Source organism: Anopheles gambiae, chromosome 3 (genome assembly GCF_943734735.2).
Source record: "Anopheles gambiae chromosome 3, idAnoGambNW_F1_1, whole genome shotgun sequence".
In the NCBI taxonomy this organism is placed as follows: Eukaryota; Metazoa; Arthropoda; class Insecta; order Diptera; family Culicidae; genus Anopheles; species Anopheles gambiae.
In genome coordinates this window covers 75,868,965-75,892,314 of record NC_064602.1, presented here as the reverse complement: position 1 = coordinate 75,892,314, position 23,350 = coordinate 75,868,965, and the positions used below count along the sequence as shown (strand labels likewise).

The following is a 23,350-nucleotide window of genomic DNA, read 5'->3' as shown; positions in this document are numbered from 1 at the left end:
GAGATTCGACTTACGCGGAAATTCGAGATACGCGGTATTTTGCGGCCGTTTTCGGTCCCCATTAACCGTGTATCTCGGGGACCGCCTGTAATTCATTGTCCTTATTTGTTACTTTCTCATAAAAACAGCGCACAAAAGGCAATTAAATAGTTTTAAGGTGGTTAAATCAGTTAAAAACTCATCACAGACAAATATTAAAATAATTATTTTAGAACACTGCTGTTGCAACGTCTATTCAAACATTCAACCAACCGCCATCGCTACCCAACAGCGGAAACAAATTTCAGTTGCTTTTGCTCTGCGGTTAACATAATTCAGATTCAACGAATATTCACTAAATTCCTTAATATAAATGTAAAAATAAAAACCCAAATTAATATTTTGACCTCCATCCTTGCGCTCCCGGACCCATTGTTTTCCCCCCACATCGCAGATTCTGCGCTAAAAAAATTGCGTGGTCCGTACCGTCGATCTCGATGATCGTGCGAGACGGCCGCGTGTCGCTGGACATTTAATTCTACGTCGCCGCACGAGACGGACCTGGTGTGCTGCCCGTGTGCTCGTCGTTCAGAGTGTTGCCGTTTTCGAGTGTTGTTACTTTCTGTTCAATCTGTTCAAAACAGCATTTGCCGTGAAGCAATGGCCCAATCAAACAGGTGCGTAGAGTTTGTTTACATCCGCGAAATTTACACGTCGAATGTAGGAGTGACGCAATTTGCAAAAGAGGAAAAGTGAATGTTAAAATATTTTGCAAGTAACAAATGTATTACGCTAATTGTATTTGCACATAAACACGGCAATTCCCACCACTGTTGCTGCTGGAAAGTGTGTGCGCGTCAAAATTTGCACATGTATTCCTCCGCAATGGGACCGGCCGGGATGGCCGGTGTTATTTTTATCAGATTTGTTTACCACTTGTCTCAGGTGATGGTGTTGTGATTTGCTGTCGCAGCTTTACAGGGTTTTCCAGGAGTTCTCATAGCTGTGGGGCACTTTATTGACTATTTCTTACTTGAAATGAACTTAGTGTAATGGGAATTGGACTCCACATAGCACTCTTGTAGCAGAATTCTAATAGGAATTTACAAGGATCCTGTTTAAAAGGGGTGCTAGAGTCCAATTTCCATCATATGAAATTCTTATAATAAAGAGTCAAGGAAGTGTCCCACAACTATGAGAACCGTTGGAACCCCTGTAAATTACAAACGGCGGCGGTACAACGATACCAAACGGACTTTCCAATAAAAGTTTAGCGAAGGGAATTCCACCAATTTTTAAATCATGCTAAATACAAGTTCGTTATACATTCATAAACCATCCCGCAAAAGTGGAAAAAAACGCTCCACTGCACGACAATTGGCATAGCAAATTACTGTTTTAATTGCATTCAAATCAGTATCGCGTTATGACGCGTTATGAGATGATTACATGTGTGGTCAGTTATCGTCCTCCCCTACCACTGCTAAACAGGCCAATTGGATGACGATGCACTTTTGTCGTGTGTAGCCCTTGCCATTAAAACCGGATCCCCCGGAAAACGTACACCGGCTAGACAACTATGAATGGCGAGCGGCGAGTGGATTTCGTAATACTAAACCACACAAGAAAAGAAGAAAGGTTGTAAGTTGGAAAGGATCTTATTACGAGCGTTTTGAGTGGCTTCTATGGAATCACAAAGAGCACAGAAAACAGTCTCGTACCGGTTACGGTTCATTAACATTCATTTCGAATTGTAGTGGACATTTTATCCGTTATCTTTAAATGGTAAGATAAGCCCTATACGAGTCGTAAATTGCTCTGGCTGTACACACACACCCTGCCCTGGATATTCCCTGATAACTTAATCGTATGCTATTGACTGTGTTTTATCTATCGTGGCATCATGATAACGGACAGATAAAGCTCGCGAAAATAGACCCACCCAGATTGTGCCTAAACCCCCGGGTCCCTTACGCACCTCAAGAACGCAAACGTTCACTTGAAGGTTCATTGTCAACCACGTCCAGTGAACCTGCGTGTGACGTGTGCGTTTGGCGGTGCGACCGGCGGCGTTTCTTTCCAATTGGCACTTGAAAGGATTCTTAAATAAGCGTAATGCCCATCATTCATCCCTGCCGTAGAGTTGGCACTATCACCAGCTGCTGATAAGGGTCGCAAAAGACCCTAACCACACAGACGCATATATTTTGTCATTCTCTGGAGCGCCATTTAAATCGGCTGATCGGTCCCGCAACAACAAAAAAACGCGCCATATCATGTGCGTTAGAAGAGGAACCAATTTTGCTCAAAATTGCTCACGACAGACACATCCTTGTTCCATTGTGCTCTGGCAATCACTCGAAAAATTCATTTTTTCTTGTTACAACAACTGACGTCAGTCTTTTTGTCCCGAAATCAAACACTGATGGAGAGGAGCGCGCAGTACACAATAAAGTACTTTAAATATTTCGGGATGCAAAAATACACAACACCGAAGAGTGGTCAAACACATCACACATCACACAACACACCCCAAAGTGATAAGAATATCTGTGGGTGAAGTATACAAAAAGTAAAACCAAAAACCACACCATGCATTAAAATGTGTGTGTGTACCACCGCGGTGTCTCATCAGTCCCCCCTCATTCCTTATCAGCGCGAAGAAAATACGAAACCACGGATACACAACACACCGTTGGCACCAATCAAAACACGCGTTTGATGCGAGAAGCTTCACTTTTTCCCTCTTTTTTGCGTATCGATTAATCAGCTGATGAAACCCACACACTAAAAGCAGTATAGATAATTTAAAATTAATAATATCATTTTCATTTGCTTTCTTACCAATTTCCAATGCAGCAGCGATGGCTTCCTCAGCCAGCCGAAGGGCTTCTCCACCAAAGCGATCCACGTTGGGCAGGATCCGGAGCAGTGGAACAGCATGGCGGTGGTGCCACCGATCAGCATGAGCACCACGTTCAAGCAGCACGGTCCGGGGCAGCATGCGGTACGGCCAGAGCCACCGAGTATTGCGCCGAAAGAACTGTTTTAAACACCATTTTCCATTTCCATCCATTCCCTTTTCTCTAGGGCTTCGAGTACGGGCGCAGCGGAAACCCAACGCGCGACGTGCTGGAACGCTGCCTTGCCTCGCTGGACAACGGACGCTTCGGGCTAACGTTCTCGTCCGGGCTCGGTGCGACGACGACCATCATTACGATGCTGCAGAACGGTGACCACATCGTGGCCGGTGACGATTTGTACGGCGGCACCAACCGGTTGCTGCGCAATGTCGCCCTCAAGATGGGCATTGAGGTTGATTTCGTCGATCTTACCAACATGCAGCTGGTGGAGCAAGCGATCAAACCGAACACGCGGCTGTTCTGGATGGAAACGCCAACCAATCCGCTGCTGAAGGTGGTGGACATACGGGCGGTGTCGGAGATCGCCCACAAGCATCCGGGTGTAAGTGGTTTTTGGGCCTGCTTTTAGAAGATTTGAAAATGGAAAAATGATTATTTCTTTTCTTCTAGATCGTGGTGGTTGTGGACAACACGTTCCTGTCGTCGTACCTGCAGCGCCCGCTTGATTTGGGCGCGGACGTCGTCATGTACTCGCTGACGAAGTACATGAACGGTCACTCGGATGTCATTATGGGTGCCATGGTAACGAACGATGAGGCTGTGTACGAACGTTTGAAGTTCCTGCAAAATGGTGAGCATTTTCTTCTTTTGCTTGCACATTAAACTCAATAATAATTTACTTGTATCAACTGCAATTTTTAGCCGCCGGTATTGTGCCATCCCCGTTCGACTGCTATCTGGTCAACCGGAGCTTGAAAACGCTCGCCCTGCGCATGGAACGGCACAAGAGCAACTCGCTGGCGATTGCCAGGTTCCTCGAAACGCATCCAAAGGTGGAGCGGGTGCTGCACCCGGGCCTGCCGAGCCATCCGCAGCACGAGCTGGCCAAGCGGCAAACGTACGGGCACAGCGGCATCATGTCGTTCTACATCCGCGGCGGGCTGGAGGAGTCGAGCAACTTCCTGAAGGCGCTGCACGTGTTCACGCTCGCGGAAAGCCTCGGCGGGTACGAAAGCCTGGCCGAGCTGCCGTCGGTGATGACGCACGCGTCGGTACCGCTGCAGCAGCGCCAGGAGCTCGGCATAACTGATGGGCTGGTTCGGCTTTCCGTCGGGCTGGAGGATGTGGATGATCTGATCGCCGATTTGCAGCAAGCGCTGGATAAGGCATAAGGAATGCTACTGATGCGCGGTTGCGGAAACAACCATTACTGCCCCTTTCGGAAAATGCCTGCCCAACGGCAGCAAACGTACAAACAACAAACAAGCGTAAAATACACCCCAAAATCTTAACATTTGCCATAAAATGTGCGTGAAACCACGTTTGCATGATCTTGTTTCCAATTTATTGCACGTTCGCGTGTACGTGTGAGGGCTATAAACTAATGTGTTAGAAGTCCTCCTGCCTTTTGCTACTATTAATTTTCGCTACCTAACTGCTCTTCCGCTTAACACACCCATTATCATACAATATCAAGAATAATTACTAAAAAAAAACAGAAAATTCAACTAACAGGGAGGCGACACACGGGCCCCGAGTATTGGAGCCTCATTGTTGGATGCTTGCTAAGGCCAGGCATGCCGGGCACCGGTTGCTTTGCTCCGGTGGCTGCTGCCCATCATTTGCTTCCTCGACACCGTTGCCATCCTCGGCGGGCTGGGCGGGTTTGGGCACTGTCTTTTGTTCTGTTTCGCCGTCGACGTCGTCCACCTGGCGGTGGCAGCTGAGATGATAATTATTGCTACAGTCTGCACACGCGCGTAGCTCCTCGTTGCTGGTTCCTGCTGGAAAAACAGAAAATTCTAATTAATTATCCAATAATATCACTATACGAATTCTGCTAAATTTCCTACGCTAATTGCTACGCTAATTTACTGCCAGGTATATTTTGTCGATTGGAAGTGGAATTGTATCCATACACCATGGTTCCATACACCAAACCAGGGCCAAGTATCGTTCCGAATCCGAATCAGGAACAGTTCCAGGTACAGTTCATGCACATACATGAAATCGGGAGCTATTTCTGGATCAGTATGGGTTCATGATCGGTTCCAGGATATGGGTTCAGTATTAGTTCCAGGTACATTATGGGTTTACTTTCAGTTCCAGGACTGATGTTGATTCATAGGTAGTTACAGGACTGGCATGGGTTCAGTATCAGTTTCAATTCCTGTATAGATTCGGTATCAGTTCCAAGACCAGTATGGGTTCATGATAGATTCTAGGACCGGTATGGGTTCATGATCGGTACCAGGACCGGTATGGGTTCAGTATCAGTTCCAGGTACTTTATGGGTTTACTTTCAGTTCCAGGACTGATGTTGATTCATAAGAAGTTCCAGGACTGGTATCAGTTCCGGGTTCAGTATCAGTTCCAATTCCTGTATGGATTCGGTATCAGTTCCATGACCAGTATGGGTTCATGATAGATTCTAGGATCGGTATGGGTTCATGATAGGTACCAGGACCGATATGGGTTCAGTATCAGTTCCAGGATCAGTATGAATGCATCATAGCTCCCAGAACCAGTATCGGTTCATGATCGTTTCCAGGACCGGTATGGATTCAGTATCAGTTCCAGGTACTTTATGGGTCTACTTTCAGTTCCAGCACTGATGTTGATTCATAAGTAGTTCCAGGACTGGTATGGGTTCAGTATAAGTTCCAATTCCTGTATGGATTCAGTATCAGTTCCAAGAACAGTATGGGTTTATAATAGATTCCAGGAACGGTATGGGTTCAATATCAGTTCCAATTCCTGTAAGGATTCGGTATCAGTTCCAAGAACAGTATGGATTCATGATAGATTCCAGGACCAGTATGAGTTCATGATCGGATCCAGGACCAATATGGCTTCAAGATATGTTCCAGGGCAGGTATTGGTTGAGGATCGGTTCCACGACCAGTATGGGTTCAGGATCAGTTCTTAGATCGGTATGACCAGTATTGGTTCCTGGACCGGAATGGGTTCAGTATTGGTTCCTGGACTGGAATGGATTCAGTATTGGTTGCTGGACCAGCATGGTCATGTGTAGTTCTTGAACCAAAAAAGGTTATGTATTGATGCAAGGACCAGTATGGGCTTGGTTTTGGGTTAAGGTTTCTTAAGGGGTAGTCATAAGTTCTTCTTCTTCTTCTATTTGGCTTAACATCCTACGCGGACAAGACGACCTATACAGGCTTTAGAGACTTAATTCATTACCACACAACCTGATAGTCAATCCTTACTACGGGGCGACGGTTCATTCTAGGTTCGAACCCATGACGGGCATGTTATTGAGACGTACGAGTTGACGACTGTACTACGGGACCGCCCTGTCGTCATAAGTACCTTATTTTAATTGCGTTTCGAGACCATTGTTTTCGGCGTACTCTTTACAGTAAAGGGGATTTTTGATATTAAAATGCGTAACCCTGTAACCTGACCACATTAACTAGTAAATAATTAAAAAAAGCAATACATACCGATTTGATTGCACACGACGCAGCACAGTTTGTTCTCGGGCTGGAGCTCCTCCTCGCAGACGCTCTCCAACTGGGCAGGCTTCACCTCAACCACCGGCGTGTCCTGCACCGGCTGCGAAGAAGCAGAAGAAGGCGGCGGTGGTGATGGCGGTATCGTCACCCCACCACCTGCCCACGGTTTGCGCGCACTGATCGCTTTCTCCGCCGACGTGGCGGTGTACAGCAGCCGCTTGTTAGCGTTGTACCGGCGCTTCTGTACGATGTAAAACTGCTGCTCGTAGTAGTCGAACCGGCCGTAGTGGTACTCCTTCCGCTCCGTGCTGCAGCAGCTGCGACGCTTGCGCTCGTTTTTGCGCCCCTTCAGCAAGTTGCTGTCCTCGATCGTGTGCAGGGCGAACATTTTCAGAAAGCTGTACTGCTCCAGCTCGTCGATGCTGGTCGGCAGCGTGCCGGTCGGTTCTTCCGGTGGCAGCGGGGGTAACGACAGCGGTGGCAACCGTTCGGCCGATACCGGCTCGTCCGTTTGCTTCGGCGGGACAGCAGCGCCGCCGCTCGTCCCGGGTGTCGAGGCACGCGAGTTGGACGAATCGGACGAAGCGCTTACCGAACCGGCCCGACAGTTTCGGGCGCTCTTGGACGCCGAACCGGGTGGGCTCGTTGTCGATGTGGTTGTTGCTGTTGGTGGCAGTGGTTTTGTGGCCGATTTTTGTGTTGTTTTGACCTTGCTCAGCGCTTGCAGCAGATTGCTACGGCCCCGCTTCACCGCAGCCGACTCGCGGATAACGATCGGCGGCGTTGCACGATCTTCCGTATCGTTCACCGCTGCTGCTGTTGGTGGTTCCGGCTCCACCAGTTCCTGCTTCGGCTCCTGCTTCAGCACCGTAACCACGACCGGGGTAGTCGATCGCGAGCGAAGCATTTTCGTCGGCACCAGCGGTTGCTCGGGCGGCGTTTTGCGCCGATTGCCCGTCCGGGCCGGGCCGGGCAGCACGGGCGGCGGTGGCGTTGACATCGTGCACGAGGGCGGCGATCGTGCCGCCGGGGAAGGCTTCTCTTTTAAGGCAGTGGTGTTGTTGTTGTTGTGTAGCAGATCACGCTCCTCCTTGGGTTTCAGCAGTGACGTCTGCAGCACCGGTCGCTTCCGCAGCCGCACCGTGTCTGGCTTGCGCTCCTGCTCCGGCTGGGCGGCGGTGGCCGCCTCGGCCGCGGCGCAGCTCAGCAGCGGATACTTCTGGTACAGCTGGCTCTCGTTCAGCCGCTCCGAGACGGCGTGCGGGACGTACGCGGCGCTGCACTGTATTTCCGCGTGGCTCGACAGCACCCAGGCGACGTAACCGTTGGCAAGGTCATCGCCGAGCTCGATGTGCTTCTCGGTGGCCGTCTTGCGCTGGAAGTGCTTAAGCCGCCGGGCCAGATCCTGCACCAGCCCGCTCTGCTCCTTCCCGATCGCTCGCATCTCGTCCTCCAGCTCGAGCAAGTATTGCTTCACCTGCCCTTGCTGCTGACAAATGATGATCGAATCAGGACACAGACACACAAAGAGACACACATTAGTCAAAGGACAGCGCCTACTTTTTTGGGTGGAGGGACGTGGATTGGGACAACTTCCTACCTGTATTGCTGATAAACTGTTGTATCGTTGGGCGAAATACTGTGGCGAGAATGAGAAAGGAAGCGATAACAAAGAAAAGATCACAATTTAACATTTCACTATTCTTTTGATGGGCAAGGGAGGAACGTGTTTTTCGTCACGACACAGTACACACACGCACACACACACTGCCACGAGCCAGCCGTACCCACCTGATGCACTTTCACGCAGTCCCGCAAAGATCGCTGGCAGTAGGCGATGTCGTCCTTCAGCGTGTCCGGTATGAGGAACTCCCGGATGGCCTTCCGCTTCTGGCTGTCGCTGACCATTTTGAGGGCAGTGGGAAGGGGGCGGGTGTGAGAGGAAAACTGGGACGGAACACCTCTGCGCCTGCACACGTCCGATACCGTGCTGGGCAGGAAGGGCGAATGTTGCTCCCACCACCTGGTGGGCACCGAGAACCAATCGCTCTCGCTGCTGGTGTATTATCAACCGCACACACACACTGCACACCGCGCACTACAGACGAGACGGACCATATGGGTTGACACAACTGCGGCGAGCACTGTCATCCAGCGGAATGTTGCCGAGCACGGTCCGTGGGAAATTGGTTTTGACGAACGATTATTGAAAAAGTGTTGCTTTCAGCGGTTGTTTAGCTCATGAAAGGGAAGCGATAAGTAAAAGGAAATAATTGGAACTTTGCTTGGAAAAAAAACGTTGCCAATCATCACAAAATGTCAGCAAAAAAGTGAAGCAATTTTAGTGTTTTTCTTCTTTTTTTTTACTTCTATAATTGACTTCTGTTAAGTTTACAAAGAGCATTTGAACTGTAATTTAAGCGAATTTACTTAAATATTAAAAAAAAAATACAACAAATGTCCATATTTTACCCATCGTGCCAGATCGCGCCAGCTGTCAGTTCAAACGTGGTCAAACGTAAACAAACAGCGACCGTCGTTGAACAAGGGCCGCAAAAGTGTAGTAAATTGCTTACAAATATCTTACCAATCTAAATAGTTCCTTGATAAACTTATATCTTACGTTCATCGTTCGGTAAACATCATCCCCTTGACGCAGTTTGATTTTCCCCAGCCAAGTGAGTAGCCACGTGTTTTAGCGCCGAAGGAAACAACCCGGGCACGATGGGTCCGCGGCGCTCGATATTCAAGAAGCCGCGGGGCAAGAGTGGCGGCGGCAGGCAACAGCAGGGCTACATGAGCAAGGACATGAAGAAGAAGCTGAAGAAGGAGCAGGCCGGTCGGCCGCCGCCGACGCGCTTCCAGCGCAGCCTCAAGCACATCGAGCGGGCACAGGAAGCGACCCAGGCCCAGAAGCGCCAGATCGAGGCGGAGCGCAAGTACCGCCAGGAGTCGAATGCGTCCTTCGGTGGGGGTGCCTTCAGCTCGAGCGACTCGGAGGAGGAGGAGGAGGGACAAGCGGACGGTGAGGATGGAACAGCGTTCGAGGAGCTGGCGGTAGAGTTTAACGGCCCGCTGGGCCGGACGGTGATTGATAGTGCGGACGAAAGCGAGGAGGAAGAGCCTGTCGACGAGGAGATGGACGAGGAGGAAATGGGGGAAGAGGAAGAGATGGATGGGGAAGGCGAGGCAGTGGAAATGGATGACGGGGAGGAAGAAAATGAAGATGAAGATGAAGGGCTAAAAATGGGTTCCGAAGCGAGTGAATCAGAGGACGAGGAGGAGGAGCTAGAGGAGGAAGACCCCAACGACCTGTCGACGGACGATGACGAGGATGGTGCGGAGACGAACGATCCGTACATGCAGCACACGGCGTTCAACCTAAGCCCGGCCATGCTGGAAACGATTGCAGCCGAGCGGCCACGTGTCGAGCAGTCCAAGCTGTCCTTTCCCGGGCTCGGCAACGTGCTGGTCGAGCTGCCGAAGTGCGGCACCGTCGGCAAGCGCCCAGAACCGCGGGGCATCTTCGAGACGGAACGGTACGCCAAACCGGGCACACTGCCGACGGTCCCGGATCCGGACGCACCGATCGACTGGAAGGCGCTGCACGTGAAGGACAAGATTGCGCGCAACATTACCGAGCCGCTCGACGCGCTGCAGCGGGACACGTTCGCGATACTGAACGCGTACCAGGATCTGCACGTGACGCAGCGCAGCTTCGAGAATGCGGACCGCTTCCGGTACGTGTACTGTCTGCACGCGCTCAATCACGTGCTGAAGGCGGTGAGCAAGATGCAGCACCACACGGTCAAGCTCCAGGCGGCGAAGGCGGCAGGGCGGAAGAGGAAAAAGCCAGCCGAGGATCAGTTCCGTCGGAAGCTGAAGGTGGCGACGGTCGATGAAGAGCCATCCGTTGGGCTAGAGTGCCGTGACCAGGGCTTCGTCCGGCCGAAGGTGCTGATTGTGGTGCCGTTCCGCGAGTCCGCCCTGCAGTGCGTGACCGTGCTGAAGCGGCTGTTTGCGGGCGAGGGGCAGGAGAAGGGCGTGCTCAATTGGAAGCGCTTCACGGAGGAGTACGGCGGTGCGTCGATGGCCTTTCCGCGCAAAAACCCCAAACCGGCCGACTACGAGCGCACGTTCGCGGGCAACATCGACGACAACTTCCGGCTGTCGATCGCGTTCAACCGCTCGACGATGAAGCTGTACGCGAAGTACTACTCGTCCGACGTGATCATCGCGTCCCCGCTCGGGCTGCGCATGGCGATCGGGGCGAAGGGCGAGAAGTACCGGGACTACGACTTTCTCGCGAGCATCGAGCTGCTGATCGTCGACCAGGCGGAGGTGTGCTACGCCCAGAACTGGGACCACCTGCTGCACGTGATGGAGCATCTGCACCACCAGCCGAAGAGCACCGAGTACACGGAGTTTTCGCGCGTCCGCGAATGGTGCCTGTCCGGCTGGTCCAAGTTCTACCGCCAGTCGGTGCTGCTGTCCGCGTTCGAGCTGCCCGACTTTCGCTCGCTCTACAACAAGCACTTTCGCAACTATCGCGGCAAGGTGCGGACGGTCGCGCGCCGCGACCAGCAGGCGGCCGGCACGATCCGGCGCGTGGTCGTGCCGGTGGCGCAGAACTTTCAGCGCGTCGAGACGAGCACGCTGGACGGGGCGGGGCTGGCCCGGTTCGCGCACTTCGTGAACGTCATCCTGCCGCAGGCCCGCACGGTCGCGATGGCCCGCTGCATGATCTACGTGCCGAGCTACTTCGACTATGTGCGGTTGCGCAACCACTTCAAGAAGGAGGAAATCAGCTTCACGCAGATCTGCGAGTACACGCCGGACGGGAAGATTGCGCGGGCGCGGGATATGTTCTTTCACGGTAGCAAGCATTTTCTGCTATACTCGGAGCGGGCGCACTTCTTCCGCCGCCACCGGATACGGGGCGTGCGGCATCTGATCTTTTACGGGCCGCCCGTCTTCCCGCACTTCTACCCGGAGCTGGTCAACCTGATGATGAAGGAGAATCAGAACCCGCAGGACGGCGTGGACGACGCGTCGATGACGGTGACGGTGGTGTACACGCGGTACGACACGTACCAGCTGACCGAGATGGTCGGGATGGAGCGGGCGAACGCGATGATCAAGGCACCACGCTCGGTGCATCGCTTCTCGACCGATCAGAAGTGAGGCAAAGTGCAAAGTTGGTTTTCTGTTTCTACACATGTATGATGTTGTATTACGTTCAAAATAAAGTTGATTAAGAAAAAAAACACACAATGTTTAATCCTATTCCAATTTTCGCCATACTTAAACCAACCTTCGCTCGCGGTACGACACGTCCTTGAGCATACCGTCCGGATGTTGAGCATCGAAAAACAATATCTGCTGGCCGTGGTGAAAGCGTGGTTTGGCGAACGCTTCACCCTCTCCTTTCTCGCCACGATCGGTTACTTTCGGAACCGGCGTCCTCCCACCACCACCATCCGCTCGACCTTCACTCGCTCCGTTCCCGTTACCGTATCGTTTAGCCTCATCGTGCACGATGCTCTGGATGGTGCAGGATTTGTTGGTGCAAACGCTCAGCATCAGATGCGGCTGATCGTCGTGCTTGTGATGGTGGTTCTGGGCCGACTCACGGCCACCCGGCTCGGTGCAGAGTTTTAGCACGCGCACCGTTTTGTTGGAGTACAGCACAAACAGTGTATCGTTCGCTTGTACCATCCGCTTCAGATTAACGATCGAGTGAGCTGGAAGTGTTTGAGGAGAGACATTGGAAGTTAGTTCCCCTTTTTTAGAGTTACGCCCAGAGCATGCACCACGTTCGCCGATATCCGTTCGGCGCTCACTCACTCACGGCGCAAAATAAGAGTATAACACAAGAATCCGTGCCGCAAAACTGATACATTTCTAAGGCCGCGGGGCCATGGGGCTTTCTCAAGCTGAGGAAACATTCTCAAACACTAATTTAAGTTTCTCAAGCACTCAAAACTTGTTCTCAGACGCGAGCTCGTGGCCGTCGTCAATTTTTCTTACTCTGAAAAACTGATAAAGCCACTCAAATTTTATTTGGAGCTTTAAATAGAAAATATATTTTTGGTTGCATGTTTTTTAAACTTTTTCAATTATAAATATTGAATACATTTTCCAAAGTGATTATCGAAAAACAAATAGCACAATTGCTTATATTTCAGTAAGCCGATCGCTGCATCGTCAACTTTCTCAAAGATTCTCAAAACCGATTTTGTTGCGATTCGACAAACGCTGAGAACGAGGATTTCTCAAAAGCACTCATGAGTGCTTGAGAAAATGAGCGCTGAGAATCCCCATGGCCCCGCGGCCTAACACGTTCCCTACACATAACGTTTTCTATACCTACATTAGCAGGAGGTAGAGAGCAATTTGATATGAATGTGCTCCAGTTCCTTTGCTCTTACTGAAAATGATAGAGGCACTCAGTAAAACGACTCTCAACTGAGTTACCTTCGATACAAAATGGGCAAAATGTTGTTCCACATCTATTCCCACCTTGTGAGGCAGAACAGAAGTGGAACAAGGTAGCTCAGCTGAGCGTGAGTGCTCCTATCATTTACGGTGAGAGCAAAGGAAATATGTAGGCATGTGCAACGTTCTGTTTAGGGAACGTCTTACAAATGTATCAGTTCCCCCTTACAAACGGCAACGAACGGGTTTCTTATTGAAAAGTGAGTGATGTTACTCACTCGTGAGTGAAAATGAGCGGAGATAGCGAACGGATTTTAGCGAACGGAGTCCATGCACTGGCCGTTCGTTTCGAATGAGTCACTTACAAGAGTCAGGTTGAATCAACAGCACAGGATCGTACTCCGATTGGACGAAGTGGCTCAGCCGAATCACGGCATGACCGCTAGACATCACCATCTGATGATGATCGTGCAGCAGGAGATTCTCAAAAGTGCGCAAAGCATCGTACGGTAAACGACCTCCGATACGACTGGCTAAGTCTATCACCTTCGATTGTACCAGCGTAACGCCTGGAGTGCCTAACTTTGCACTCAGTACATCGTCTGCACGGACAGCGCCATGTTGCTGTGTCTGAACGTTCCACACGACGATGATCCCGGTAGAGAACAGTCCAAATACCTAAACGAAGAGATCTTGATCAATGGTTGTCACGATGGATTGAAATCCGCATCATACCTGATTGAATGCATTCTCACTTCCAATCTCCAAGCTACTGTCCCGAACGATCGGCACTGGAAGCACCTTGACAGCTACCAATTCGCAGCAGCTGAGCGTGTGCTTCCGAGGCACCTTCGGTGCTACGATCTGATGCGGCGGCAAGACCTCACTGTGACATCGATCAGCATCTCCCAGCCACATCTGCAAGGTCCTTTTGGTGTAAGAGTGAAAGCAAAAACAGCCTCATTTACCACTGCATATTCAAGGCGAGTGACATTTTCTTACCCATCACTAGTACCACCGAACACCATCATGCTGTTGCGCAACTCGTAGTCCACACACACGATCGTAGACCAGGAGGAGAATTGGTACATCGGCCGGGAGTAGGTACCACGGGCCCAAAATTCAAGCACAAAAGAGGTGATGTCCTTTGACGCTTCTGTACCTTTCGTGAGCACTAGCTTAATCTCAAACTCGGGACACATTTTGCCAGCATCGAACGAACGGACCACATCCAACCGATCGTCTTGATCTTGCTGCCTGTGATTGGTGCTGCTTTTATCCTCTTCATTTCGAGTTCTTCTCGATTCCAGCAATGTCTCAACGATCGGTGCAGCTTTGCGCAGTAGCTGCAGAATGCTTCGTTGCTGGCTTTGCTTTCGTCCGTCGTGTCCGGCGGTGGGCATTAATCTCGGCCCACCACTGACCTTGGAGAATCGTCGTTCAAGCGCACCGTTAAGCGTGCCAAACATACGCTCAATGTTCTGCAAGCTGCTGTAATTCTGCACTTCATCGTTCTCCCCATCGTCCCCATGCATGCGATCGATCCCTTCCTCTTCCTCTTCAACGTGGTACGGCGAACGGATCACTTCATGCATACAAGTCGAACGATCGCGTACACTGATCGCGGATGTTTGCGAAGCCGTTGACACCATGCCGCAGTCCGTCTGCGTGTGCTTCCCGTACGCAACCATGCTGGTAATGCCGAAGCTAGTTCTCAGCTCCGCGTACTCCTCCGGATCGAACCGGTACACCTGCACCGTAATGTCGTTGAGGGAGATCTTACTCAAAATGTCAACGCTTCTTGCATTTCTGGGGACGATCGATGGTGTGTTTAATTGCACCTCGGGACGTGCCGTAACGTTTGGTACCCTTTCCAGTGGATCACTTTCCCTTTTCTCCTCCTCGCCCTCATCTTCTTCCTCTTCATCGTCCCCTCCCTCCGAAGAGGAACTGTTGGATTCCGTATTCTCGGCGCTACTTTCCGTGCTAGACGAGCCGCCCGCTGGGCTGGGCATGCTTTGATCGGACTCGAAATCCGACTCATAATCATAGACCGGCTCCGGGGTGGGAGGTTTCGGAGGGCTTGGCTTTGGTGCAACGGGTGCAATCGTCTTCTTGGAAGCGGCTCCAGTGGATGATGTTCCTTTCGGCTTGACGGCTTGCTGCTGTTGTAGCTTTGCTGCCGCTTCATTCTTCGTTACCGGTTTGCTGATGGGTTTTTTCACCACACCGGGACGGGAAGGCCGTGACGGTATGGTTGGTTTCCGAGGGCCAAAAGACATCTAGAAGAAGAAGCAGCAGCGTGGAGTGCGAAGAAAGCAATAGTAATAATGATCTGGATGTATGATTTCGTGAGACATTGGTCGCTTATTATTGCCAACATTTCACAACTGCAGAAACGATATTGCCCTTACAATTGCCTTTACAATCGCTGGCCGCACTTTAATGGGCACTTTAACCAGCAGATTTTGGCATGCAAATTCGTGGACATTTCGTGCCTGTCTGCCTGCTACCCTTACAACCATACCCTTACAACAATCGCTCGCGGGCAATCGCGGGCAAACCAGCAGGCCGCAGCACGATCGCTACCAAGTGTAAAGCGGTGCTCGGTTTACCAGTCTTTCGTAATCGCCGCTGATCGGTGGTCGGTGTGTGTGTCATTTGGCCACGGCAATAAAGTTACAGCAGCGTTCGTGCAAGCGTGAAAATTGGTCGCGAAAATACGAGACGTATCGATTTTTAATGATTGATTGTAGCAGTACGGGGGCCGCCGGGCCCGGTCTGGTTAGGAAACTGCATCTGGTGGAACTGGATTAAGGGCAGCGCGTGGTGGTGTGTCTTTGATAAGTTGATTAAGCCAGCTAATGCCACACACAATGAGCACGTGAACGATGGGGTGGGGGAGGGTTATTTAATGAGAAAAGGAAGCCATATTACCAAACGGTGCGGAGGGATTGTAATTTGGTAATACATTGTGGTGCTGCTCTTTGTGCGATCATGAGTGATCATTTCATACCTATAAGCTAATAAAGTAAAACATATTTTTTAAATGTTTTTATTTGATAACAAATGATGATATCAAAATTATTAGAAAATAACAAAGATTTTCTTCCCGTTACAACTTTGACGGAAAACAAATAAAAAAATAATAAAACATGTTTTAAGTCTATTTTAGTTTGCTTCTAGTGCTTCATAGCCAAAAGTAAGCGACTCCAATAAAAAAAGTGTAATAATAATAATAATAATAATAATAATAATAATAATAATAATAATAATAAAAACAATAGAAGTAATAATAATAATAATAATAATAATAATAATAATAATAATAATAATAATAATAATAATAATAATAATAATAATAACAATAATAATAATAATAATAATAATAACAATAATAATAATAATAATAATAACAATAATAATAATTTCAAACTTACAAGATAATCTAATCTTTTCATGCTGTCTAAATTCCGCAACGCACTGTAACCGTTGCCGAGTAGCTTTCAGCTACACCTTCCTTCTCAGCTGACCTCAACCGGGGCGGTCATGTATGTGTGTGTGTGCGTGCGGGGGGAAGAACCGGTAATTTCATGGTCAAACATTGGCCAGTGGTGACTCAGGGGGAAATATTTTTGACCTCCCTTCCCGCTCGAGCTCTTTACCGCTCGCCGGAACCGATCGTGATGGTATGGGAGTTTGCGTTTTTTTCTATTATTTGCTCGCCTACCTCGCCCCCGAAGATGATCGCCAAAATTCAAACCATCCACCACAGCATGTGTGCCCTCCCTTCCGTTTAGCATGCAAATGCGGTATTTCGTAAGATGCGTGCCGCACACGGCGAGATGCATTAGCGTGCGCTCGCGTCTCGATCTTCTTCCGAATGCGTCCCCCATCGCCCTTGGATATCAATCGCAAACGGGTTTTAGCTATTAAATGCTTGTCGTTTTTTCCCCCCTTTTTCGTTGTCGTTTCTGTCTCTCGTTCTTCTCCCTTGTGTGTGTTTCTAATTTTTCGATGGTTTGCGTTTCGGTGTCTGTTCACCAGATCCTCCCCGGTTGTGTTAGTGGTAGCAGCAAGCTTCATCTGTCTGTTGCATAAAGCCGAAACCCCAAAACTAATGTCACGCATGATCGGGCTGTAACACAGACGGGGTCGCATTTTCGCGTCACTCAGACCTCCTCGCACACCAGCGGTCAAATCGGCGACACATATTACCTACCCCCTCGGGGGAATTACGTCCACGTAGTGGTCAATATCCCTCTCGGTGGGTAAGGCGCAGCACGTTGTTTTGGTTTGCTTTCCCACAAACCCCCCACCTCCCCACAAAGTGGGCACAGGGGACTGTGCGCGGACTTTCCATTGACCACTGTGTGTAGGCTCACCTGTTTCCGCGACGACGCATTCGCGCGCTCTGTGGCTTTGTGTGGGTATTGTTTTAGACGGTCCTGCGTATGTGTGTGTGCGTGTGTGTGCGGGGTCGGTGGATTTACCAGAAAACACAGAGGGGCTTCGGTGACGTTCCAGCCGTACCGCAGCCGTCAGATCGTTTGCGATCGCGAACGCGTGTACGGCGCGCGCTCTGTGTGTGAACGTATCCTGCTCGCGTGTGCTTTTAATGCGCAGACGAGGGATTACGAACGTACGAGCGAGTGAGGGATTACAAGCAGAAGCTGTCCTCCAAAGACAGACAAACAAAAACAACAAGAAAGATAGTAAAGACGCCCAAAACCACGGTCAAAAGTGACAAGTGGAACACAAAGCAGTGTGTGAAGTGTGAATTAAGTTACGATTGCTTGATCACAAGCAACAAGAAGATCCACGTTAAAGAGCATTTATAGTTAATAGTTTCCCAGTGAAGTAGTGAAAATAATAAAACCAACCAACAACAACAAAATGGCTCAATTTCAAAGGCTGACGCAGTGCGCGATCATTCTGCTGGCGCTGCTGCACGCGATCGACGCCAAATCACAAACCTCCAAACAGTGTAAGTTGTGTTGCAATACGCTTTTTTTTGGACGTTGCAAAAACGAATGGTGAACGCGTTTGGTGATTTGTGGGGGGCAAAAGTGTGTCTGTGTTTTCGTCGCTAACACACCTCACCAAACACGCTCCGTACCTTCACGCGCGCGCTTTGGCGGTGGTATAATAGAACAAGTGATTTCAATGCTAGTGCAAGTTACGAACGCACATTCCCTTCCAGTATCGTCTTCGTCGGGGAGGGTGCTCATTATTATCACTCCATTTCGTTGCATAATGGAACAGTCGTGTCCGGGGGGGAATTGGGTAATTAGGAGCCATTGCGGCGCATTATCGTCTTCCCTTTCCAAGTGACAATTGACAAGGATAGCGAGAAAAGAAGTGTGTCGAACAAGTGATCTTCCGATCCGGGTGTGTGTTCGTGTCCCTTTCGAATTGGTCCCGCCATGTCTGCGAACCAAAAGTTCAGCACTTTCGCTTGCCAACCTGTCCGTCCTTTCCTCCCGTTTCGCATCGCAAACGGTCCCCCCTCTCAAGGACACGCTGGGAGTGTAACGGACCATGTCCTGTCCGAAGCACTGTGAACGAGGCCAATGTTATCGAGTTTATCTTTTCTCGTATTTAACCCACCCACCCAGGCTTTGTGTGTCTTTTTGTCTCTGTGTACACCTTGATCTGGCCTCAGCAGCGGCCGGCACTGCTACGGGACCGGCTATGGCATCCTTTCACTTTTTGACGAACTTGGGCTTTCGGCTCACTTTTGTTTCGGCCGTCCGAGAGCCAGTTTGTGATCCACATTTTGGCATTGTCTGTCGGGCGGTGGGATTCGATTTGATGTGGAATCGGATTGCATAAGATTTGCCATAATTTTTGGTGTCCACTTCTTTGTTGGAGTTTTGTCGTTGTTGCTGTTGTAATTAAACACACTTGAAGCGTGTTTAATTTAATCAGGAAGCGAGAAAAATGATGATTTTACGATAATTGTATTCACTGCCGGCTGGAGCGTTACAAATAGATGGCGACTTCTAACACAAAACAGACCCCCACAGTCTCCCCACGGAAGCAGAATGCGGAGTAGAATAAATTAATGCGACTTATCGCTGCAGGCATAAATCATTAAAATGCAGTCAATTTTTCAGTACAACTCCATTCCGGCATGGGACCGCGGCTTGTCACCAAAGCGCATTCCTACAGAAATACCAGTTGGGTTACATTGTTTTGTACCTCCCCTCTCCTCCACTTCGTTGCTGAAGGTCGCTTGGGTGGAAATGTCGGGCGGTCAAAAACCTGAAATTCAATCTAAGTACACCAACCATCGATCTGCGCTGCGGGTTGTCATAGCAATCCGTTTTTTCTGCTTGCATACATGATATCTCGACCACGTTTTGCTCTAATGAGTAGTTCATACTGCTAACCTTACCGTTTTACCGGGGAAGTCCCGTGGAGTAGTGTGCTCGAGCCAGTCATAAGCAATTGAATCTATATCGTTCACAATTCTCCGTTTCATCTGTCACACATAGAAAATAGAAAAAAAGGTCCGAGAAACTTCCTTGTGCAACATTGCTGCAACTCAAACACTAACGTCGTATTCAATTAACACCCTTTTCTTTTTGCTTTTGCTCACCGATTTTTTGTTTTTGAATTTCCAGTGCGTGTTTGCATCGTGGAGGGTGGCGGCAACTACAAGAAGGGCGCCCAGAACTGCCCGACGCTGGAGGCCGCCTCGAACGTGCGGTGCGTGTACGGGCTCGATCGGCTAGACTGCTTGCGCAAGATACACAAGGGCGCGGCCGACTTTGCCGCCTTCTATCCGGAAGATTTTCTTGCCGCGCGCTGGTCGGGCGTGGACATACTGGTTACCAGCGAGCTGAGGTTTCACACCGGTAAGCCCCTCAATGTCAAGTTCAGAGTGTACGGCGGCTCTCCCAGCATGCGTGGGTCGGCCATTGGTGGTGCTGCATTTCTCGAGCATTTCTTTCATTTGCGTTCCTTTTTCTTATTTTGCTTGGTTTTTTCTGCAGAACACTTTGAGTATGAGATTGTGGTGGTGGTTGACAATGAGGCCGAGATTAATACGGCCCGTGAGCTGCGGGGCAGCAAATTCTGCCACCCCGGGCATGGGCTGAAGAACCACTGGACGGCGGTACTGGCTGATGTGAGTATGGCTTCGAAATTACTGGAATGTTTGGTAACACATTCAATGCTCCAAGTTTTTTTTCTGTGGATAATTACTACTTATTCCCATCATTTTGGTAATGTATCGAGAAATCGCGAAAAAAAGGTCGGCTCTTTGGGAAATATCCATTGATGGTCCATTGGTCCAACTTCTTCGTAATTGGAGAAGTACTGGTGAGCCAGATCATGCTCTAACGGCTAAAACAGACTATAATCTCAAAGATCAATGCCTAGGCTATACAGCCAGGATGTTAGCAATTTCCATTTGCAAAGTTTCTAAGTGCTTTTTCCAAATATCAGTGGAGCAGTTGCTCACAAGTTCAAGAGATGTTCATTGTCTCGCAGCATCATTTGATATTTGGACTCTACATCGCATTATTCGGATCATTCCAAGTACAGTTAATTGCTGGGAAATTCCTTGATATTTTTGTACAGGATCTTCATCGAACAGAGGGTGGTGCCTCCAAAATCAAGTTTTAAGTCCTCTCTGGAACGTTCAATCTCCTCCAAAACAAAATTGCTACTTTTAAAACGGAGTTATTGGAAGTTGCTGGGGGCTTGCAATTGCAATGTTTTCAATCCACCTAAGAAAGCCTTCTTGAAGTGTCATCTCTTCAAAATGCCTGTGTTGCCAGATTCCACAAACTTGTTTGTAGTCATAACAGATCACCTTTTGATTCTCATTTTTCCAATATATTCCAGTACTTCGAAACGAGACTAACACCGCGAGAATGTGAGGAAGACCTCTCGCCCGTCGAATCGAGACTCAAATCGGTGTCCTCCTTCTTTGGACCGTCGTGCCGTGCAGGACCCTGGGTACCGGATCCAACAGAGGATCGTCGATTAAGTACGTAATACACACACGATTCCCCTTCAAATGCTCTCCCTAACTATTTGTCATTGTTTCTTCTCAATCTCCACAGAAAAGAAGTACCCTTCACTGTGCCAACTGTGCTACAACTCGTACCAGTGTGGAATCGGCGACAAGCACTGGGGTAGACGCGGCCCGCTCTACTGTCTCACGAGCGGTGCGGGTGAGGTGGCGTGGGCCCGCCTGGACGACGTGCGCAGTCACTTTGGCTTTTCGGGGCTGGCGGCCGAAGCGAACCCGTCCGAGTACAGCTTTCTCTGCCCGGACGGGCATCTGCAGCCGCTCAACACGCGTAAACCGTGCGTGTGGGTAGCGAAACCCTGGCCAGCGATTGCTGCCAAGTCGTAAGTGTTAAGTTTCGTGATAAGAATATTCATCCCCCTCTCTGCTAACACGATGCGCTTTTCAACAGGAAAGTGGCAATGGAGGTGCAGGACCTGGTGGCAAAGCTGTCCCACGATGACATCAACAGCTGGCAGAACGCGCTGCTGATGGTGCTGGAAACGTATCACGTTAATATCACGACACTGGACACGGTCATACCGGTCGACGATTATCTGGACCAGGCGGTCGGGTTCCAGGACGCGTACAATAACCCGGGCTGCAGTCCGAGTCGATCGATCGTGTTCTGTACGAAGTCGTTGCTCGAGATGTACAAGTGCTCGTGGCTGCAGGAGGTGGCGAGTGTTTACGGGGTCGAGCCGGGGTTGCAGTGCATCCGGGTGGACCGGTTGGACCAGTGCATGGCCAAGGTACGGTCGGGCGATGCGGATGTGATGATCGTTGATCAGGACAGTGCGTTGCGGGCGGAACGAGACTACGGGCTGCGTCCGATACTGTACGAGTACTCGTCGAATGCGCTGCACAAGTATCTCATTGTGGCGGTCGTTGCACGTGGCTCAAATCTACGATCGGGTTATGGTAAGCTTTTGAAGAAATTATAGACATTTGTAAGGTCACAAAATTGATCCGCTTCCCCACACTTCTCTTGCAGATCTTCGCAACCGACGTGCCTGCTTCCCGCAGTTCGAGGGAGCGGCCCACACCGCAGTACTGACTGCACTGCAAAACCATTCGATCGGCGACGTGCGCAACTTCTTCGCCGAAAGCTCGTGCAACTGGAAGAGTACGAGCCGCTGTTCGGCCGTGTACGACGGCGAGGACGGTGCCATGCGCTGCCTGCAGGACGGGGTGGCCGACGTTGCCTTCGTGAGCTACGAAACGTACAAAAGCATGAAGGGGCCGGACAAGAAGCAGCAACCCACGGACTGGACCATCTTCTGCCCGTTCAACAAACCGGTGAAGCACAATGCGCTCTGCTACCTCGGCTGGACGGCGGTCGGGCGCGTCATGATCAGCAACGGCACGATCGAGCGGCGGCAGAAGGAGATTTACAATGCGCTCAAAGACATTGACAAGCTTTTCGGGCGCCGGAACGGTCTGAAGGCGGAAGCATTTAACCTCTACGGTCTGTTCGATGGGCGCAGCGATGTGCTGTTTAAGGACGGCACGGAGAGTTTGCGCAATCGGCAGGAAATGATGCGCGACAAGAGCGATGGGTTCTTCGAGCCGACCGGTGGTGCGTATCTGATGCATAGCGCTAGTGCGCAACCGTACCGGGGTGGCTTGGTGCAGCAGCTGCTGCTGTCGGTTGCCGCCGTGATATTCACGTACGCATTGCAAAGGTTACGAGCGGTATAAAACACCGGGAATGTGTGAGGCGGGATATATCACTCGCCGCGAAGTATACTCAAATTACCGTAAGGGAGGTAGTAAGTAAAGTGATACACTGAGGCGCTAATTACCACAATCCACGACCCGCAGAACGGGGAGCCATCTTGCGTGTCCGTGCAAGCGAGAAAACGAGATTCAGTGCACTCGTACTGGCTATATTTAAGTAGCTTAGGTAGATTTCATTACAGGCTAGTAGGTTGAACACACCCAGCAGCTTACCGCTTCTTTTGTCTCTCGTTGACTTGCGTTTTCCTCCGCTCCGTTTCCTTGCGCGATGTAAAGTTCCTGTGCGGTACAGTGCCTTGTTTTGTTGGCGTTGCGATTCTGGCGTCTAAAGCGTGTTTGTTAAGTTTCGATTCTATAACTCCTCACAAGACACACGCGCGAGCGTACTGTGCCGACGATATTGTCTTGCTTTTTGTACGGATGTATTAAACTACTTAATTATTTTTTTATGTAGCACAAAATTAGACCACAGAAAACAAAAAAAAACGAACGGATATTTATCACAAAATAAAACACCTTGAAGAGCTTACTTTTGGAAAAGAGAACAACAATAACACACGGCAATGCGATTTGCGTTTGTTTCCTTTTTGCGTATGTTGTTACGTCCA

The 23,350-nt window shown here is 49.9% G+C and overlaps 5 protein-coding genes across 7 annotated transcripts; 3 read left to right on the top strand and 2 right to left on the bottom strand.

Annotated features, from left to right (window-relative positions):
• Positions 1–290: 290 nt before the first annotated feature.
• Positions 291–4,368, top strand: LOC1270758 (cystathionine gamma-lyase). Of its 2 annotated transcripts, none has more exons than XM_061657633.1 (5): positions 291–656; positions 2,839–2,986; positions 3,070–3,444; positions 3,513–3,693; positions 3,765–4,368. In XM_061657633.1, exons 1-5 carry the CDS (start codon positions 640–642, stop codon positions 4,232–4,234), a joined length of 1,191 nt encoding a protein of 396 aa, XP_061513617.1. In that variant the 5' UTR covers positions 291–639; the 3' UTR covers positions 4,235–4,368. The 2 variants fall into 2 exon arrangements, with proteins under 2 accessions (XP_061513617.1, XP_309478.3); XM_309478.4 differs by having other exon boundaries at positions 430–656; positions 2,842–2,986.
• A 16-nt stretch (positions 4,369–4,384) lies between these two features.
• LOC3291260 (uncharacterized) lies at positions 4,385–8,697 on the bottom strand. Of its 2 annotated transcripts, none has more exons than XM_061657632.1 (4): positions 8,330–8,697; positions 8,139–8,177; positions 6,527–8,024; positions 4,385–4,846 (listed from the first exon to the last, which is right to left on the bottom strand). In XM_061657632.1, exons 1-4 carry the CDS (start codon positions 8,444–8,446, stop codon positions 4,611–4,613), a joined length of 1,890 nt encoding a protein of 629 aa, XP_061513616.1. In that variant the 5' UTR covers positions 8,447–8,697; the 3' UTR covers positions 4,385–4,610. The 2 variants fall into 2 exon arrangements, with proteins under 2 accessions (XP_061513616.1, XP_564347.3); XM_564347.4 differs by having other exon boundaries at positions 4,385–4,843; positions 8,330–8,694.
• A 338-nt stretch (positions 8,698–9,035) lies between these two features.
• LOC1270759 (U3 small nucleolar RNA-associated protein 25 homolog) lies at positions 9,036–11,805 on the top strand. The gene has a single exon (XM_061657630.1). It carries the CDS (start codon positions 9,263–9,265, stop codon positions 11,720–11,722), a length of 2,460 nt encoding a protein of 819 aa, XP_061513614.1. The 5' UTR covers positions 9,036–9,262; the 3' UTR covers positions 11,723–11,805.
• On the bottom strand, positions 11,741–16,180 carry LOC133393297 (uncharacterized). The gene is made up of 4 exons (XM_061657631.1): positions 13,979–16,180; positions 13,712–13,904; positions 13,342–13,654; positions 11,741–12,282 (listed from the first exon to the last, which is right to left on the bottom strand). Exons 1-4 carry the CDS (start codon positions 15,256–15,258, stop codon positions 11,843–11,845), a joined length of 2,226 nt encoding a protein of 741 aa, XP_061513615.1. The 5' UTR covers positions 15,259–16,180; the 3' UTR covers positions 11,741–11,842.
• A 1,669-nt stretch (positions 16,181–17,849) lies between these two features.
• Positions 17,850–23,298, top strand: LOC1270760 (transferrin). The gene is made up of 7 exons (XM_061657625.1): positions 17,850–17,963; positions 19,606–19,839; positions 19,978–20,111; positions 20,834–20,978; positions 21,055–21,346; positions 21,415–21,923; positions 21,997–23,298. Exons 1-7 carry the CDS (start codon positions 17,873–17,875, stop codon positions 22,701–22,703), a joined length of 2,112 nt encoding a protein of 703 aa, XP_061513609.1. The 5' UTR covers positions 17,850–17,872; the 3' UTR covers positions 22,704–23,298.
• The last annotated feature ends 52 nt before the right edge of the window (positions 23,299–23,350 follow it).